This window comes from Podarcis vaucheri (genome assembly GCF_965113315.1).
Source record: "Podarcis vaucheri genome assembly, chromosome: 5".
NCBI lineage: Eukaryota > Metazoa > Chordata > Lepidosauria > Squamata > Lacertidae > Podarcis > Podarcis vaucheri.
In genome coordinates this window covers 62665436-62684516 of record NC_138763.1, presented here as the reverse complement: position 1 = coordinate 62684516, position 19081 = coordinate 62665436, and the positions used below count along the sequence as shown (strand labels likewise).

Here is a 19081-nt window from a genome sequence, read left to right as displayed (position 1 = left end):
AACCAAAGGGACAAGCCAATATATGACTTTACTGCCCCCCATCCACCAAAACAGGCATAGATATTGCTGGGGAACCAGCATTGTAGCTATGTATGATAACTGGACAGTTCCACATTTGTGAGATCCTGTGCTGGTAGAGGCTAGGAAACAAGGATTTGCAACCACTAAGTTGTCAAACACAGCTTCAGTTTGGTAAAGGATATTTTGCATCAGAGAAGGGCACAGAGAAGAGAGTGCTTCCTTTGCCACTCACTTTCTTCTCCTTCATGCCAGGGAGCCAAAACTGCACTTGTAAGTAACATGGCGGGAAAAATTAAAACATGGGTGGGACTAAGAGACATAGGGTTATGTCTCTTATCCATGCTGTAAATGGCCTCTTCAATAGGATTTTTTTAAAGAGCAATAGATCAGAGAATTCCAGGCTGAAGCAAAAAATGCAATTTGGCCTCAAGTGCCACTAGCTGGTTTCTCAAGCTAAGATTTGACAACCAGTTTTGAGGTTTTTGAACACCTGCATTCTAAGAAGGCAGCAAGCTTTGTCAATGAGCCCAGATCCACCTTGGAGCAAATTCCCAGCATTCCCAATGCACATCTTCTACATCAAAGTGCAACAATAGTTGAACCTCACCCATAGAGAGTGGGGAGGATATACCGTATTTTTTGCTCTATAAGACTCACTTTTTCCCTCCTAAAAAGTAAGGGAAAATGTGTGTGCCTCTTATGGAGCGAATGCAGGCTGCGCAGCTATCCCAGAAGTCAGAACAGCAAGAGGGATCGCTGCTTTCGCTGCACAGCAATTCCTCTTGCTGTTCTGGCTTCTGGGATTCAGAATATTTTTTTTCTTGTTTTCCTCCTCCAAAAACTAGGTGCGTCTTGTGGTCTGGTGCGTCTTATAGAGCAAAAAAAAAAGGTAATGATGAGGCGAATGTGCAATAAACTAGTGTTCCTCAAGGCTCTGAGCACCAAGCAAAGAAGATTAGATTGAACAGACCACTTGCTCTTCCAGCATAGTTCTACTAGAACTATGGCGAAAGGAAATTCAATAGTGATATAGAATGTTGTACCAATACTGTAACTACTCAGCTTTGGCGCAAGCCCATAACACATGAGCTAGCCACACATCCACCAACTCAGGTTCAAGACCTGATACACTATTTTGCAATCTTCTTTTCCAGATGGCACTAGACATGTACAACTTATTTTAGAGAAAACATTAATTTTCCGCAACTGCTATACCTTCCCATAAGATACTGAAAATAATGACCCAAGAGATTCTAACCACTAATCATTTTGACAACAAATGCTTTCCCTTTACAGGGAAAACTTAGGTGCTTGAATGCAAATGCACCATTTAGAAAGATTTTATATGTGAATTTTTGTGAGCAAGTTATAATCACTTCTATTCTTAGACAGCCTCTAACTAGAGTGATATGGGAAACCATGTTAGCATACAACTACAAATAGCAAATTAAGGCTCCTACATTAACAGCATCTATGCACAAAAACTAAAGATTAAGCATAAGACAAAAAAGTCCCTTCAAAACAAAGTAATCCAGATCTTGTAATTTAAAAAATAAACTCAAAACAGTCATTGAATTATAACAATCAGACAAGACCTCTTATTGTGGTGCTTCATTCAAGCACCTGGGAAATATTTTTATACCCAGTATGCTTAAAGCCTTGTGTTTGCCTGCATATAGCTATAAATGGTTTACTATCAGCTGAATGGAAAGGTTAAGCTGCACAGATGGACCTCTTGAAGCAATTGTTTTCCGCTATAAAAAATCCCCTCTTTTCCAACAGCATGAATTCAGCAACCAAGACAAAATACACACTTATAATTTTGCCAGAGATTCCAAGAGAACACAGAAGAACTCAGCAAGCAATCTTGTCCTATTATCTGGGAGCAGTTTCATACCACCATGATAATGTCATACGACACATAACATTAATCAGGACACCTGACTTTCTTATGTATGGAACTAAAAGTTGTGTTGTTCAGAAAACCATTTGAAGCACATTTTTATTGATGAACTAGATTATGTTCCTTCAGAAGTGCCAACAGGATTGTCTAGGCACAGTACACAGTATGCATATTGGGTCTCCGATCCCACCCACGAAAGGTCTGCATTTGTTTTGTATCATATATGCAAATGTATGCCCTATTGTGGGTAGGACAGAGGGCACAAACATGTGCCAGGGGCCACAAACAAGAAATAAGACGTCTGACAATGTCATCAGATGATGGTTTCCCATAACTACATTTCTATGCTAGAAAAGGCTTAACTTATATCTTTAAACCAGAGTTAGAAAAAGCCTTTGCTATTGTATTTTGCTTTTGGAGGCAACACTATTGGCCAATCACTGATACACTAAAATCCCTGTTTGTCCCAAATATATGTTGTGGGCAATAACATGCAACCAGGAAGACATTATTTTCCACATATTTTAACAATTATTTGAATTATCAACATTACGTTAACTATTATAAACACCACAAAATGTATCATTTAGCATACATTTTACAAACATAGGTGCCATAGTTTATGGAATTCTGTTGCAGGACTAAGTCTAGAAGCTATTTTGGAAAATGGCTTCCACAAACTTATGTTAATCTGTGCATGATGACTACCCATTTTCTTCTTATTCCAAACCATGTAATCTATGTCATCGAAGTGTAACTTGCTTTAATTATTTTTCAACAGAAGTCTACCACAAGGTCATAATTAGGTGGCACCTCCACAACAGATGGACCTGGCATAGAACTATTTTTGGTCCTGCAGATAAGTGCTCATCAAAGAGAAGGTTCAGCACAACTCTTGAATAGAGCTGGGTGATCAACATACAATCAATATATCACAAGGTTTTCAACGTTGTGATATATCATCAGCTAAACATCACAATATGTTGATATATCACAATGTCTGAAATAAGGATGAAGCTATGTAGAGTAATTGTCATGCTTCATTGTTTTTCCTACATCGTGATTTTTGCATAGCGTGTACACACACACACACACACACAAATATTTCCAGGTCAAAAATCATGAAACTGACATCATGATATAGACTTCAGACCAGTTTGGGACAATATGTTGATAACCCAGTCCTACCCTTGGTTCCAGTTCTGATAGGAAGACTGAAACGCCAATCAATTATAGGAAAATGTACCTTTTTTGCAGGATGCTACTATCAAACCTTTTTTGTTTGGATTCAGTATCAATCTGTTACCCCTTCTCCACATGGCTACATCTTTCCACATATTCAGAACAGATAGGGTTGCCCTATGTCCTCTTTTTCCATGACATGTCCTCTTTTTCAGGGGTAAAATCTGAGGCAAATTGCATCATAGCATCCTCTTTTTTGCTCTTCAAAATATGGCAACCCTAAATAGCAGCACCTCAATGTTTAGTAATTAAAGCAAGGAGTTGGGTGTCATCTGCATACTGATGGCACCTCACTCCAAAAAGGTTGATGTTCTTTCTTAGAAGTTTCATTAAGATGTTAGCAAAACTGGCACTGAACCCTTTGAAATTCCACAAACCAATATCTAGGAGGCAATTCCACAATCTAATCCCCCGAATCCCTAATAATCACTGGTTGGACACTGTTTCTGCCTGTTCCTGTTTTGCTGCAAATTAAAATTCCCATGGGACATTAAAACATGACCTGTAAGCCTGTTGTATATGCTATTTTTTCTAATGTTCCCGCATTAGTGTTCCCATGAAGATACAACCCTCTTTTTATTAAAATAAATAGCAAATACTAACACATTTGCTTTCAAGACACTTGAAGGGAAGCATGGAATATCTGCAAGGTATGGTGAACACTAATGCTGAGGCAATGGAGGGGCACATGTTTTGCTCTGGAAATGTTCCCAATACAGAAGATTACCTGATGACTGTATAAGCAATGTTATCCACAAGTAATGCATGAAAAACTATTTATATACACTTCATAACTTTTGCACTGTATGTTCACTTTTTCTACAGGATGCTTTTGCTACATGTGGATCCTTACCAGTCTTTTTGAGACTACAGTGGTGCCCCGCAAGACGAATTTCCCTATGGGCTTGCTTCGCAAGACGAAAACGTCTTGTGTTTTTTTTTAAAGCCGCTTGAAGAGGCGCAGTTGCGACGGACCGTGCTTCGCAAGACGAAAAACATCGCAAGACAAAAAGACTCGCGGAACGAATTATTTTCATCTTGCGAGGCACCACTGTATCATCCTGATTCAAACTTTGGCAAAAAGTTTAATAGCTAGCGCCCCAAATCCTTAAATTAGAATGCAAACATCTTATTGGGATGTTTAAGTGTTACATCTGTTTGTCTCTCAAAAATGAGGACAATTCTAAGCTAAAGTCCATTGAATTTACTAGCTATTTAGATCAGTTAAGGTAAAAGTAGTTCCCAAGTAACAAAACATACAACAGCTACTCAACATATTTCCTGTTCACTTGGTGGCCTAAGTAGGTTTGAATGCCTGTGATGTTTCAGAAAGTTAAAATACCTATACCTGCTAAATTCTATAAGCAATATACTGATTTTGCCAACATTTTTAGATTTAGACCTTTAGTTTCTTCAGTTACTTATTTGCAATACTCAGGTCTAATCAATTTTTAACAATATGACAAAGTATAACAATCATTTATACTTTTAAGATTTTCAAAGGTTAGGCATATATCTTCTCAATAGGCAGCAAAAGATTATAAGAATCAGTCATGACAAGACAGCATGGTAGTACTATATTTTGTTTCTAGGCCACATTACAGCATTGAAGGAATTAATCAATAGCTTGCCAAATCAGCGATAGAAGAAAGGTGAGGATCCGTCAGATCAGCACTGCTGTTCTTCTGTCTCTAAGCAGAAAGTCAGTCAGCAACATTGCTTTGACCTTAAATGCCCTGTGCCTGTATTTAGACACATGAGGGAGGTTTGGTAGTAGGAATAAGTTGCCTGCATGAAATGAACTTTCATATTTGATTTTGCTTCAAACTAAGCTCATAATCCTGGAGCTGTGCATTGGTGTACTAGATAGGGTTTCTGTGCCTTCAACTATCCACAAAAAAAATACAATGAACTGATGGCTTGGTCAACCCTTTACTGCACAGAAACATGAAGGCAGGAGTACAACCCGAGTGTACTATTTTTTTCTTTTCTTATTATAGTATGATAATCATTAGGAAGCTTTTCTTACTACATATAAATTATCTGATTTTTTAAAATCATCTTTTGAAAGGAGGCACTGTGGACCTAACATATAGGGCATGATCCTGGGAAGCACATGAACCCCAGTAAATTACTGATAAGTATCCCTATCAATTCCTGTCACACAGCTTTATGTAAATTCTGAATGGTAACCAGTTAAAAACATACTGGATTTTTTTGGTCAGCTGGACTAGATGAACTTGAGGTTATTTCCAACTCTTTGATTTTTATTATTTGGTTCTAAACAACTCTTTAAATGCGTAAGTTTTGAAAAATCATGCCATGGGATGGTTTGGCATAGGAACTGCAATTTTGCCAAAGAAAATAAGCAGAATGACCAGCAGTACACATATTTCCTTGAGTCTTCCAATTGCAGTACAATTTTTCAGAAGGTAAGGTATAGCAGGAGTCCCTTCAATCTTCTTTTCTCTACAGCACCCATGCACAGACAGGAAGACCCCAACCTCTCTGCATATGCCAGAGGACTTGAGGGAGGGCCTGATGGTGACAACAAATAATAGCTTGCTTTTTAAACAAGTTAGACCACTTGCTTATAGCAATGCTCTTAAAGCACTTTGAACCATGCAGTTAGGAAGAAACTCTGCAGTGCAGGATTACAGGCATGAGTGCCAAGACATCTGCTCAGCTAAAAATGAGTTTGCCGAAAAATCAAAGTTGCTTCTATATGGAATTAGTCACATCCTTCAAATATAAAACCAGAGAATCTAGTGTTGCTAATAAGAAAGATGGTTTGAAATGAGTATGTTTCTCAAAATATTATGCCTCTTGGAGCATGTCTTATGTGATATGGTACATTCTTGTATAGCTTAGGGATTCAATTTCTTGCTTGCCTGAAGTAGTGGTTTCCCCTGGCTGGATAGACATGCATCAGCAGATGGCTCCTCCCCTCTATCCACTTTTCATCACCAGTGTGTATAGGAGCCTGCATGCACAGCCACAATATTTATGTTTTTGAATCCCCTGAATCTGTTTTATTTCTTTTTACATACTTTTCTGTTTTTATACCGTTTTATTGATTTTAGGCTATAGTTTTGTTTTAACAAATGCTTTTATACTGTACACAGTGTACACCACTTTGGGATTTTAAAGATAAGGAGCAGTTTGGAAATGCTTTAAAATAAATAAATAGAATTGCTACAGTGCTATTGCTCAAGATGGGAGAAAGCACAACAGGGTTTTGCCATCTACATTAGCAACATTTAAAGGGTGGACAGGTCCAAATGCACCAGTCCTACCATACTGTGTGGCAAAGAACACAGCAAAGGCAGAATTAATGGTGTGCAGCATGTACTAAGTGCTGACAATGTACGTAGGGAGAGAGGGAGTGGGTAAGTGATGGGGCAAGAAAGGAAAATTCTGCAAAGCTCAGTTACTATGTTGAGGATCAAGTCAGTTTACATATCTGATTGATACAAAGCTTCAAAATCAAAAGCATTTTTAAAGTTGTTATGCACAACATTGGGATAAGGAAGTAACATTGATCAAACTCCCCCCCCCCAATGTTTTTTAGTTAAAATATAAGCAAAAGTGATATTTAACCATACAATCCTTAACATGTCTACGGAGAACTATGCCCCACCAAGTTCAATGGGCTATTCTAAGGTGTATACAGTGGTACCTCGCAAGACGAATGCCTCGCAAGACGGAAAACTCGCTAGACGAAAGGGTTTTTGGTTTTTTGAGTTGCTTCGCAAGACGATTTTCCCTATGGGCTTGCTTCGCAAGACGGAAACGTCTTGCAAGTTTGTTTCCTTTTTCTTAAAACCGTTAATACAGTTGTGACTTGACTTCGAGGAGCAACTCATAGCACGCGGTGTGGTAGCCTTTTTTGAGGTTTTTGAAGACTTTGGTGATTTTTGAAGCTTTCCAAAAACTTTTCCGACACTGTGCTTCGCAAGACGAAAAAAATCGCAAGACGACAAAACTCGCGGAACGAATTAATTTCATCTTGCGAGGCATCACTGTATATGATTGCAGCCTCATTTACCAAAATATCTTGCTATACTCAAATCAGCACTTTCGAGACCATTATTATTCTAATAGCTCCACATCTTTCTGTACCAGATCAATACAAAATAAGTGGCATGTGAGATCATTTCAATAAATGCCTTGAAAATTTCACTTATTTAAGGCTACACATACCGTATTTTTCGCTCCATAAGACACACTTTTTTCCTCCTAAAAAGTAAGGGGAAATGTGTGTGCGTCTTATGGAGCGAATGCAGGCTGCGCAGCTATCGCTTAAGCCAGCACAGCAAGAGCGAGAGCTGCACAGCGCTTCTGGGTTGCTGGCTTCAGCAATAGCTGCACAGCTTGCTCTGGCTTTTCAGGGAGGTGGGATAAGGGACAGAGGGCAGCCCATCAATCCCTTCTTCCACCTTCTGGAAAAGTCAGCAAGAGCCACTTTATCTATAAAGAGCCGCACCAAGCGAGCATGTCTGCGGCTCTTGCTGGCTTTTCTTGTTTTCCTCCTCTAGGTGTGTATTATGGTCGGGTGCGTCTTATAGAGTGAAAAATACGGTAATTCATAAGAATGCATTTAAACACTCCACTCCCAAACACCGATTCGTTACCAGTAGTGATATTTCAGCACAAAAACAGCATCATAAAATAAAAGTATAAAGTTCATTATAGCCTATCTAAATTTCAAGTTTAAAGGATATTATTAAGTCACAGCAGGATATGGTGCGGTCTATCAACTTGCAGCCAATGGGAAGCTGGCCACTGTTGTGGAAGGCGGTCCCTGCTCTGTTCTGCGCCGGTTTAGCACAGCGCATGGGAGCCGACCGACCGGCAGGGGTGCATGGTCCAGTTAAAAGACCCCTTAGGTTGCCAACCCCTGCCTTAAGGGCAGCTTCACACAATATATAATGGCTGTGTTTGGACGTTCACATGTCAGCTTAATAAGTCATTAAGATTTGTGAACTTCATACTGTGGCTTGTTTCTGAGCCATTAACAACACTTTGTCAGTTCAAACAAAGCCAGAAATGATAGTTAATCTCAGATTTCCTGGTTTATTTGCTCACTTGTGCAAGGAAAGGAACAAAGGGGCTGATGCACACCCACCAGTCTATTACTCATCTTGATTAATTAAGCAGGTACAAGCATCCAAAGCTGTCCAATATGTGTTTACAACAGTATGTACAGACAACAGGGAACTATAATCCATAATTCCCAGTTCCATAGTACAGTATAGGCGACTCCCCACTTATGAAGAGTTACGTTCCAGGGCCCCGCATGCATAAGTGGGGAGCCTACTGCAGTACATACAGCTTCCAGCCCAACAGCTGTTGAATGGGTTAGCACGGCAGCAGTGAGAGCTCCTGCATACCATTTCAAAGCCCCTAGAGTGTTTTTTTCTGGACTTTTGGCTCACTGATGTCCTCTTCAGGCTCTGGGGAGGGTTTCCTTGTGAGCCACAAGGACTTTCCAGCTCTCTCTCACCATTTTAGATTAGTTATTTGTTGGCATCACGCATATACGTGGCCACACGCGAAGTTGATCGCGCACAAGTTGGGGGATGCCTGTATTGTTATAAAAATATAGTACCCTCAATTTGATGGGTACTTTACAGAGTAAAGACAAGACTTTGGCCTGGAGAAAAAAATTCTGTATTATTTCTTCAAGTAGCAGAAAGTCAACAGTCGGGAGAGAAATCAAGGCTCGCATTACACTACAAGAAACTGACAGGAAAATAAAAATGTTACGAACAGGGAGATGACCCATTCTTGTCAAATCTTCTCACCCAGCATTGCCTACCTATATGGAGTTATGGTGGAATGTATAGTACACATGAATGCCAGTGCTGAAAACACTACATATTAGGTTCTGATGCAAAAATGTGTTCCTAAAATCTGAATTAATATAGGTCTTATAGCATGAATTTATGTGTTGTTCAGAGGGAGAAGATTGTTGCATAACTTAGAAGCCTATTTTCTACACATATAAATAAAATACACACCTCCATACATTATGTGATTAGTGCAAAAGCTAGAAGGAAGTTAGTAATGTAATTTTCACCTCGGGGGTATCACTATTAAGATGGCATTTCACAAATATATGAATAAAAAATTACAGGCCTCATTTTCTAAAACTATTATTGGTACAGTCCTATCCACACTTACCTGGAAGCAAGTTCCTTTAAAATCCATGGTATTTAAGTAAAAAAAAAAAAAAATTTGGATAGGGTATAAGAACAGAAAGGAAAACATGTTACAGACATATCAGGATTCTATTAACTGTGATACTGTGAAATGCAAGCAACTACTTGCATGTGTTTGGAGTACTCTGATCTACAACATTTTAATTTTAATCCTGAAAAACTGGTTAAGTTCTCAAATGTGCTGCCTGAATGTCAGTTTTCTTTTTAGCATATAATTTTGTTGATAGTTTTGCTTATGCCCAGTGCAGAAAATTGTTATTTTTAAGATTAGTTGCATAACTCTCTATACTGCCTTATCTCTAAAGATTATAAAATGTTATTGACAAAACAGCAAAAACATACTATCATCAATTATAGTGCCCTTCTTTGGGGCCCAACAACCTAAATGCAATTTCTTTTACATAGCTTCTTGAACAAGTTGTTTCAAAAATAGTGGTAAGGGAAATGGAAGCAAGATGTGAAAGTATGTCCAAATAAACAAGGACAAAAATTTGAGCTGAGATGCTGGTTAAGTGAATTGGTTATCTGGCTATGGTCAAATATTTTCAAATATTCCATAAAATAAAACATGCCCTTGTACATGTAGTATAGTATATTCCGATATACTAATATAACATGCACACAACCCACATTTAATAGCAAGTTTGTCCTATTCTGCACTCCAATGTGGTTCTAACCTCTCTTCTCTAAATTAAGCCACGCTAATTTTTATAGCCATGTGATGGGTCACAATGCCCAGGAGTAGGAAATACTGCAAACTGTTATGGAAACAATGAGGCTTCCACATGATCTGGAAGGGTGTCTATAAAGTTTGAGAGGGACTGGAGCCTTCCAGAGAAGAGTAATTTTGATCATAAGCACAATATTCTTTCTTCCTTGAGACTGTTCTGAAAAATTAATGTGGACAGTAGATGGCAAATTACCCACTTTTTAAAACCAATTGCCAATCTTATAAAAAAAATTCTCATCAGCGAGTAGTTAGAAATTTATTTTCTCACAACAAAAATAAGTATACTGCAACAACTGTTTCAAAACAGGATAAACTGATATGCACTGCAGTCGTTTATTACCATGAGCAAGAAAGTTGTAAGACTAAACATATGATCAAGGTATTTAGGTAAAAGTTTAGTGCCGTTAATTTATACTATAAATTCCCACCTGGTGCAAGACCAGGTATTTTATTCATGTAACCCCTTCCCCTTACACAAAGTAGCTAGAGACAGACACACATACTGTGGGTGTGGCTAATTGTTTCACTATAAATAGAACTCTAAATGCAACTCTCTACATAAATATTAACTGTGCTCAATATGAAAGCATGTAGACATCTTGTTACCAATGTTTAGCAGCTGGCTGCCACCCAGATACAGAACTGTATGAAGACTATCAAATATCACTATCAAGGTTGAAAAACAATACTAGATTTAGTACACATACTGGAATTTATTTTACTACTATCCATTCTAGCAGAGAACTCTTTCACATCTCACCAATAATTATTTAATGTTTCTACTACACTTATTCATAATGCTACAAGCAAACAGCAATAAAACCCACTGATGATTCAGAAGGCTTGACTATGCATAAACATCTTAATAAAACAAAGAATGGCAACTGAAGCTAAGTAAGCATTAATGAAACTGTATTGCTTCTTGGAAAACATGCCACTTTCAGGAAAACAAAATAGTGGTTCAAGGAAGTGTGGAAACTGCTTATCTGCAAACCATTTTTAATTCTCTAAGTATATTATGTTAAAAGGGTCACCTATTATCAGTCTGAGTATTAGTAATCACAGAAGTTTCAGTATCTTCCTCCAAACCACACCCTAAGTTGGCCTCTCCACTCTTGTAAAGAGAAAACCCACAACTTTTGTCTTTTGAAATATTTTTAAACTACAACAAGAATACAACACAAACTCAAATTAAAATGCTTTTAAGGACAGTAGTATAAATGTTAAAAAATCCAAAATAACCAAACTTTTAATAAGAGTGTATTTAATAAGTTTACGAATACAACCTGTACACTTTCAAAAAACAATGCAGACTCTTCATAAAACTCTAGGATACCATGGGTACCAGCCAGCTACTTTAATGAAGCAGCAACAGTTAGGCTGCAATTTTAATTACTAGATAATAAATCAAACAGAACTTTGTAAGATTTACTTTGGAGTTAACATACTTAAGAATGAACTTTTAATGCACTTTTACAGGCTGGGCTGGTTTTTGCTACAAACTTGTTCAACCTAACCTTGGTTGATATATCATTTTTAAAAGTACACCTAAAGCTGCGCATTGCCAGAAAGAAGACTTCACATTTCTGCTGCTAAAAACTAAATTTCAGAGGAGGCTGCCTCCTCCCCTCCCTTGTATGGCTAGAATGTAGCTTGACAACCTTGACAGACTGCTCCCCACTCCCAATCCTCTTTTTTCTTTTCACTCCTCTTGTTCCACTGTCTGTCATTTCTCCCGGAACATTAAAAAAAGGAAAGGGGGAAAAAGAGAGCAGTTTTCTGTACAGTGTGGAGACGGCGGAGCAAGCAGCAGCTTAGTCAGACTCTGCAATCCCCCCTACACATATTCAAAAAAAAGGGGGGGGAGGAAGATGGTGGTGGTTTAGTTTGGGGGGGGGGAGAGAGAAGGGAAGAACCACAAAAAGGCGAGCAAAAGGTAACACTTTCTCGAGACTAATGCTGCTTCTAGACCGAACAAGGGCCCGGGGTGTGTGGAGGGGGCACCCTTGCGGTGGGAACCAGGGTTCATCCTCAGCCCCTTCCTTCTTCCCATCCTGCGCTTGGGGACCTGCGGGATGCCTTGAAAGTGAAGGCCCATCAACCCTGCAGGAAGGTGGGGGGGGGGAAGGTTGTTGCAGAGGAGAAGGGCCTGCAGCAACCTTGGGAGGGAGCTCCGGGACTAGCAGGAGCCTCCTCTGCCATTATTCCTCCCCCCCCACCACCCCCATTGCGGGAGGTTTTTAAAGCCGGGTCGAGAGGAAGTGAGGCCTTTCGGAGGCCCTTCCTTAGGAGCCCAGGGTCATTCCGTCCCCTAAACCCACCCACCCCAAAATAATAATTAAAACAACAACAACCACCACCCCCTTTACCTTCCGCCACGTCTTCGTCGATCGCCCCCTTCACCTGGGAGAAGCACCACTGGAAATCGTTGCTGCCGCCTCCGCCGCCTCCGCCGGCCACCCCTGCGAAGAGACGGGAAAGGGAAGAAATGCCTTGAGAAGCCCGACCCTCGCCTCTAGTATTGCTCTCAACCCAGGATAAATAGGCCAAAGCCTTCCAGCTCCCTCCGCCCGGCTCCCCGAGGCCTCAGGCCTGCCTCCGCCCGCCAAGACCAGGGCCACCCAAACCAGCCCCATAGCCGCTGCCTCTGGTGCGCCCCTCTCTCTCTCCTCACCTGCCATGTCGCGCCGTGTGTGTGGCGGGCGGAGACCGGGGCCTAGCGAAGCCCGCGTGGCAGACGTAAACCGACCGCGACCGGAAAGGGAGCCGCTACCCGCGACGCCGGTGCCCGAGCTGCTGCCGCCGCTGCCCCTGCTGCTGCTGCTGTGGCGGCCGCCACCGCCAGCGCCGACGCCGCCGGAGGTTTGGGGGTTTCAAAATGGCGCCCATTGCCGGTCAGCCTGATCCGGTGACGTCATCCCCCTGCCAGCCTCCGCCGGGCGGAGGGAGGGAGGGAGAAGCCGGATGGGCCTGAATGAATGGTGTGTGTGTGTGTGTGGGAAGGGAGAGGCAGGCAGGACTAGGCGGGAGGAAGAGGGGAGTCCTCGGGTGGTGGAAGCGGCTCTCTGCTCTCGCGTGGGTTGGAGGAGGCCGGTTCCCGCCAGGCCGGAGGAGGCTTCAGGTTCTCGCAGGGCTTGGAGAGAGGCGGTTTGCTCGAAAGGGAGGGGGGAAATGGGGCTGCTCCCCCCCCCCCAAAAAAATAGGGGTTGAAAATCCAGCAGGGATTCGTGTCCTTCGGTGATGAACACGCCAGCAGTTTAAAGAGTCCTTCAAACTATACCAATAAAACCCATTTAACGAGGGCCAGGTGAACAGTCACACCAGGTATAGGGAGGCGAGCTTTCGGCTTCAGCAGAATTCTGCTTCAGGCTAAGGCTTCTTTTTATGGGGCTTTTCACATTTCATCGGAAACTCAGTCCTGTTTCATGGGAAGCTTGGAAGGAAGGGGCCGCGGAGGATTTCGTTGCGGTCACCCTGTTTCCTCAGCTGTGTTAGGAGCCTAGCCAGGAAGGGAGGCAGGTTAGGCTAAACATGTTGCCTTTACTTGGAAATCAAGGCCTTTAACGCAACATGGTTTAAAACTCAACATGATACGCACTGTGAGGCAATGTTAGCATTTTCATCTGGAAAATAATTGGACGGAATATCTTATTCATTGTTATTGTCTGTGAAGCAAGAAACAGGGTTCCAGAGCATGTACAGAATGCATTTTCCTCACCAGTTATTTACTGGGGCCTGCCTAGAGGTATTTGGGATTACAGAGAGGCTCAGATCGATTGGTCCTTGTGCAGATGTGCGTTTTGCGTCTTCTCTATGGGTATAATACATCCTCATATTTGTTCATCTGCCCATTCTTCGCAAAGTGATTTTCACAGGAGGCGCTTTGCAGAAGCTGCAAGGAGAAATGCTTGACCCTGCTTCCGCCTGCTGATTTTAACATGATTTTCCCCCCTTTTCAGCTACCTTTTTTCCCTACCATGGTCTATGCCTGGGTTTACCTTGCAATCTGTGGCACAGCTGCAAGTCATACATAATTTAATAACAAAGAAAAATATTTGTATAATACTTTTGTATAACCCACACATATTTTCTTAACAGAACACAGTGCAACTCCTGAAACCCGATGTGTCATTTGCCAAGATGCCAAAGTTCCAGGAAACATAGCTCCATTTAGCTTAGTATTGTCCATGCTGATGGATAGTAGCATCCCAGGGGAGGGCAAGTTGTTTCCATTCTTTAATAGAGATGCACAAGCACAATGTCAAGCCTGACCGTCCTGTGCTTGCTCCCACATTGGTATTCTGAATACTTGGTGCGAATTCACCCAAAGCCTTCTCTGCATTTCTTTTATAGTATGACAGCTGAGTAGCAAGTGCTTGTTATACCAAAGCTCAAGATACACCGTTGCTAATGCTGCTGACGTCAGTGGAACACGGGTGTGGAAACTCAGGAATGGTGGCCAAGTGCAGCTGTCTAGACTTCTCTGGCTCTCTAGGCCATGGGTAGGCAAACTAAGGCTCAGGGGCCGTATCCGGCCCAATCACCTTCTAAATCCGGCCCACGGACGGTCCAGGAATCAGCGTGTTTTTACATGAGCAGAATGTGTCCTTTTGTTTAAAATGCATCTCTGGGTTATTTGTGGGGCATAGGAATTCATTCATTTCCTCGCCCCCCAAAAAAACTATAGTCCGGCCCCCCACAAGGTCTGAGGGACAATGGACCAGCCCCCTGCTAAAAAAGTTTCCTGAGCCCTGCTCTAGGCTGTACGTCAAGCCACACCTCTCCCTGGGCTGCACCCCTCACCTGCCCTGTTTTGCACCCAGCCTTGAGTGCTTCTGCCTAGCTGGAATGTGTGCTTGAAGCCTGATATTAATGCCCTTTGCTTGCCTGGATGAAGGATAGAGAGCGATATATGAGTGTATGTAAAACTAGCCTACTGTACAAAGGTAACATTTATATTGGTTGCCCCACCCACTTTGTCTTTGGGCCGGACCTGCCCAGCACTGGCAAGTGGCCACTGTAAGGTTGTGCCCCTAATGGAGGCAGGAGGGAAGCTGCTATCTCTGTAGCCCGGTTTGATATTTCAAATGCCAAGTGGCCTAAAAATTACACTGCTAAATAATCATAAAAACGTATGTGTTTGTGAGAGAGCACGAGAAAGAAACTCCGGTTTGGGGCAGGGGTTAAAGGGCAAGCAAAGTGTTGCTGGTTATATCTGCCACCTGAGATGTGCAGGGAATGCTTTAAATATTATATAAGTTAAGCATTTGTTTTTCTCCTTAGTGTGAATATTTGAATCCTCACCCACTCCTTCAGAAAGAACAGATTGTTCCTTGGTTGGTTATACACATGGTCCTGCTCTATTCATGCAACCTGACTTGTTGGGGGCCAAATTTAAGTTGCCCTGTTATGCAGGTTGCAAAGCCCCCCCCTTTTTTTTTTACCTTGAAAACTTAGCTTTGTTATGGGCAAGCAACTGAAAAGGAAAGGGGAAACCCACATGTGTAACAATGAAAATAGAAAGCAATACATTTAATTCAGCATAGGGTTGTCCTGGCTGTGCTTTGGTAAGTTAGCTATATGCAGAAAGTTCTCATTAGTAGGGCTCTTCCTATAATATTTTTGCAATGACACAGTAAGGTATACTTAGTGTGTTTTAAAAGATGCAGAAGCTCTCAGAAGCTGGTTTGAGCATTATTTGTTCCGATGTGCTCCCCATCTTACACAAATATAAGGTGGGGGGCACCTGGCTTGCCAGTAATGTAAAAATGATCTAGTAGCAGACCACAAGCTTAACAGGAGTCCACATTGTGATGCAGCAGCAAAAATAGCTAATGCTTTTCTAGGCTGCATCAACAGAAGTATAATGGTTTGATCAAGGAAAGTAATGCATTGCAGGGGGTTGGGATAGATGACCCTCAAGACTCCAACTACATTTCTATGATTCTAGAAGTGCTATAAATCCAACATACAGAACTGTGGCAGTCTAATCTGTATCAAGTCTGCATAAAAGTCCTACTAGAATTGAATCCAGGAAGGAAACTCAGGCATTCAAAATGTCTTTATGTGAATAGATTCCAAGATAATTCCTTCAGCTTGCCAATAATTTATGTTACTGTTATACACACAAGCCCTCTACATACTGCATAATGTTCTGGGATGCACACAGTTCAATCACATAGAAATGTTTGCTTGATACAGTAATAGTGTTGCCCACTCATTTATTTATCACACATCATGTGGTCTGCATATCTCCTGCTACTTCATGGACCTCACAACAACTCCATGAGGTACGTTGAGCTAAGAGACATTGGCTGACCCAAGATTGTTCAGTGAGTTTTGCGGCTGAGTGAGGATTTGAACCTAGGGTGGTGCTGTGGGTTAAAACCACAGAGCCTAGGACTTGCTGATCAGAAGGTTGGTGGTTCGAATCCCTGCGACGGGGTGAGCTCCCGTTCCTCGGTCCCTGCTGCTGCCAACCTAGCAGTTCAAAAGCATGTCAGAGTGTACAAGTAGATAAATAGGTACTGCTCCAGCGGGAAGGTAAACAGCGTTTCCGTGCGCTGCTCTGGTTCACCAGAAGTCATGCTGGCCACATGACCCAGAAGCTGTACGCCAGCTCCCTCGGCCAGTAAAGCGAGATGAGCGTGCAACCCCAGAGTCCGCGACTGGACCTTTAGGTCAGGGGTACCTTTTCCTTTTCCTTTACCCTGGAGAAATTTCATTTACGTCACCCTGGTTTCTTTGGATACAAATGAGAAAGGCATTTTATAAAAGGAGTGGGATGTGTATCTGTTAATGGTTTCTAACTATGAGAAGGGACATGAAGCTCCAGGGAAGTATATAGGATGCCATATTCTTTCTTTCAGAACTCCAGGCAGAAATACATCAGGAGTGGCCTCCTCACTGGGTAAGGTATTCAAGCAGACAATTGTGAGCTTGCTCTAGACTTTCTTGGATGACACTGACTTTCTATATTAGTTTCAGGCAGGTTATAGGCCTGATTTTGGAATGGAAACTGACTTGGCTACCCTGTGAGATGACGTCTACCAAGACAAGGAGAGCAACCCTCGCTCCCAGTAGGAAGAAGTAGAGCTATTGCGTTATATCCAATGTCAGTTCCATTTTGAGTAGATCCCTTGAAAATAATGGGCCTCAATTTAAATGGGTTAATTTAAACAGGTTTACTCTGATCAGAGCTAATGTTGGCTACAACCCAATTTGTTTATTTTGTGAGTGTTACAGAGCAAGGTGTTCGTAAACAAGGACTATTGCTTTAAAAATAGAACCTCTGCCAATTCTAACTGCACACCTGTTTAAAATAGGATTAGGCTTCTGCTAGGCCTGTCTTTTAATAGAAAATCATATCATAGCTATGTGTCTTTCCCCTTGGCATGTATCTTTGTAGATGTCAAATTACGCAAACACATTTCAGCATTACATACATTTAATGCATGCACGCACCTTTTCGTATATAAACTCTCATGCCTTGTTCTGTTAACTGCTATGTTGCTAATTGTTGTGTGGGGTGGTTTGATTTTTTGCTATGGTAAAAAGTGTTCAGAAAGAACAAAGCTGAGTTGAAAGAAGCAGTGGCCCTTATATTTACATGTCCCAGCTTAAAACCCTTAAGAATTCAGTCCGGCTGGATAAGATCAAAAGAGCGTGTAGCCTAGCACTCTTTCTCCTGCCAAATATCTCTTAAGCTCACAAGCAGGGTATCATGGAGGCAGTAATCCCCAGTTTATTGCCAGGTTTTAAACCAGTGATAAACCACTGCTGGACATGAAGGTTCTGTTCCTACCTATTGTGGCTATAATTAATTGATGAACTTAAATGGCAAATCTACGTTATCAAAGATGATAGAAAAAGTTCTGGCAACATTCATTTAATACAATATCAAGTTTGTTTCTTTTAAGATTTCTTATGTTTTCAAATGCTGTAGTAGTAGTATACCTATACCATATTGGCCTGAATATAAGCCGCACTCCCCCCCCCCCATTCTGACCATGCAAAGTTAAAGTGTGGCTTATATTCGCGACCTTACGCTGCTGGCAAACCGGCGCAGCTCCCCACACCAGGCATAGCTGTCAACTTTTCCCTTTTCTTGCGAGGAATCCTATTCAGAATAAGGGAATTTTCCTTAAAAAACGGAAAATGTTGACAGCTCTGCCACCAGGAAGCAGCCTGGGAGCGCACTCACTCCCAAGCCTCCCCCGAGCCGCCGGAAAGAAGGGGGAAGGCAGCCCAAGTATTGTCTTTTTTTCTTCCCTCCCCCTTCAATTTTAAAGGTGTGGCTTATTTGCGGGTGCGGCTTATATTTGGGCCAATACAGTATTTAGAATGTTGCTTATTAGAAGCTAGGCCCGCCAGTCACAAAACTACGCTATCACCTGTCTTCCCCTTCTCTTTGAATTGTATGGAACCCGAGGTACCACTGTATAATATAAGAAATGAGAGAAGAAAAAAATAAAAATAAATATGCAGCATGTAGCACAGTACTTTATAATTTATACAACAGCCGGGGCGGGGGGATCACTAAGAGGTTAGCCAAATTTCTTGTGGTACATGGGTAAAAATGGTTTAGGAAGCATTGTCCTACTGTTTTACTTATTGGGGAAGTTTGGCGATAAATGTTGCAACAGCTTCTTTATCCTCAAATCACTCATGAGGCTTTTGGCAATCCCAGATTCGATCTGTAGTGATTCTAAGGGAAGTGCTTCACCTCTGACTAGTCCCAATCTCTCTGAATCAGCCCGGTTATGCTCAGGATTTGGGGTTAATTTGAATCTGATGCACACCTGTAATAGCTGTGCCATTGGCAATTCTTTTCTTAAGCTGCTCATACTTTGTGTAAAACGTGCATAGCAACACACACTTTATAGAAAACATACAGAAATGTCTTCTATTAGGGGGATTTGCATTGCAAAAGTTGTATATTAGGCAAATGCATACCGAAAT

At 41.6% G+C, this 19081-nt stretch overlaps 1 protein-coding gene across 3 annotated transcripts in view; it reads right to left on the bottom strand.

Moving 5' to 3' along the window:
* PPP2R2D (protein phosphatase 2 regulatory subunit Bdelta) overlaps positions 1 to 13079 on the bottom strand; it is a 31731-nt gene extending 18652 nt beyond the window's left edge. Inside the window, exons 1-2 of one of the 3 annotated variants that reach the window (XM_082222927.1) lie at positions 12795 to 13079; positions 12490 to 12582 (exon numbers count right to left, since the gene is read on the bottom strand). In XM_082222927.1, coding sequence (XP_082079053.1) covers positions 12490 to 12582; positions 12795 to 12801 — 100 coding nt within the window. In that variant the 5' untranslated portion in view covers positions 12802 to 13079. Of the gene's footprint in view, positions 1 to 9352; positions 9364 to 12489; positions 12583 to 12794 lie in introns of those variants that run through there. The other 2 variants (XM_082222928.1, XM_082222929.1) reach the window with 2 other exon arrangements.
* Positions 13080 to 19081: the final 6002 nt, after the last annotated feature.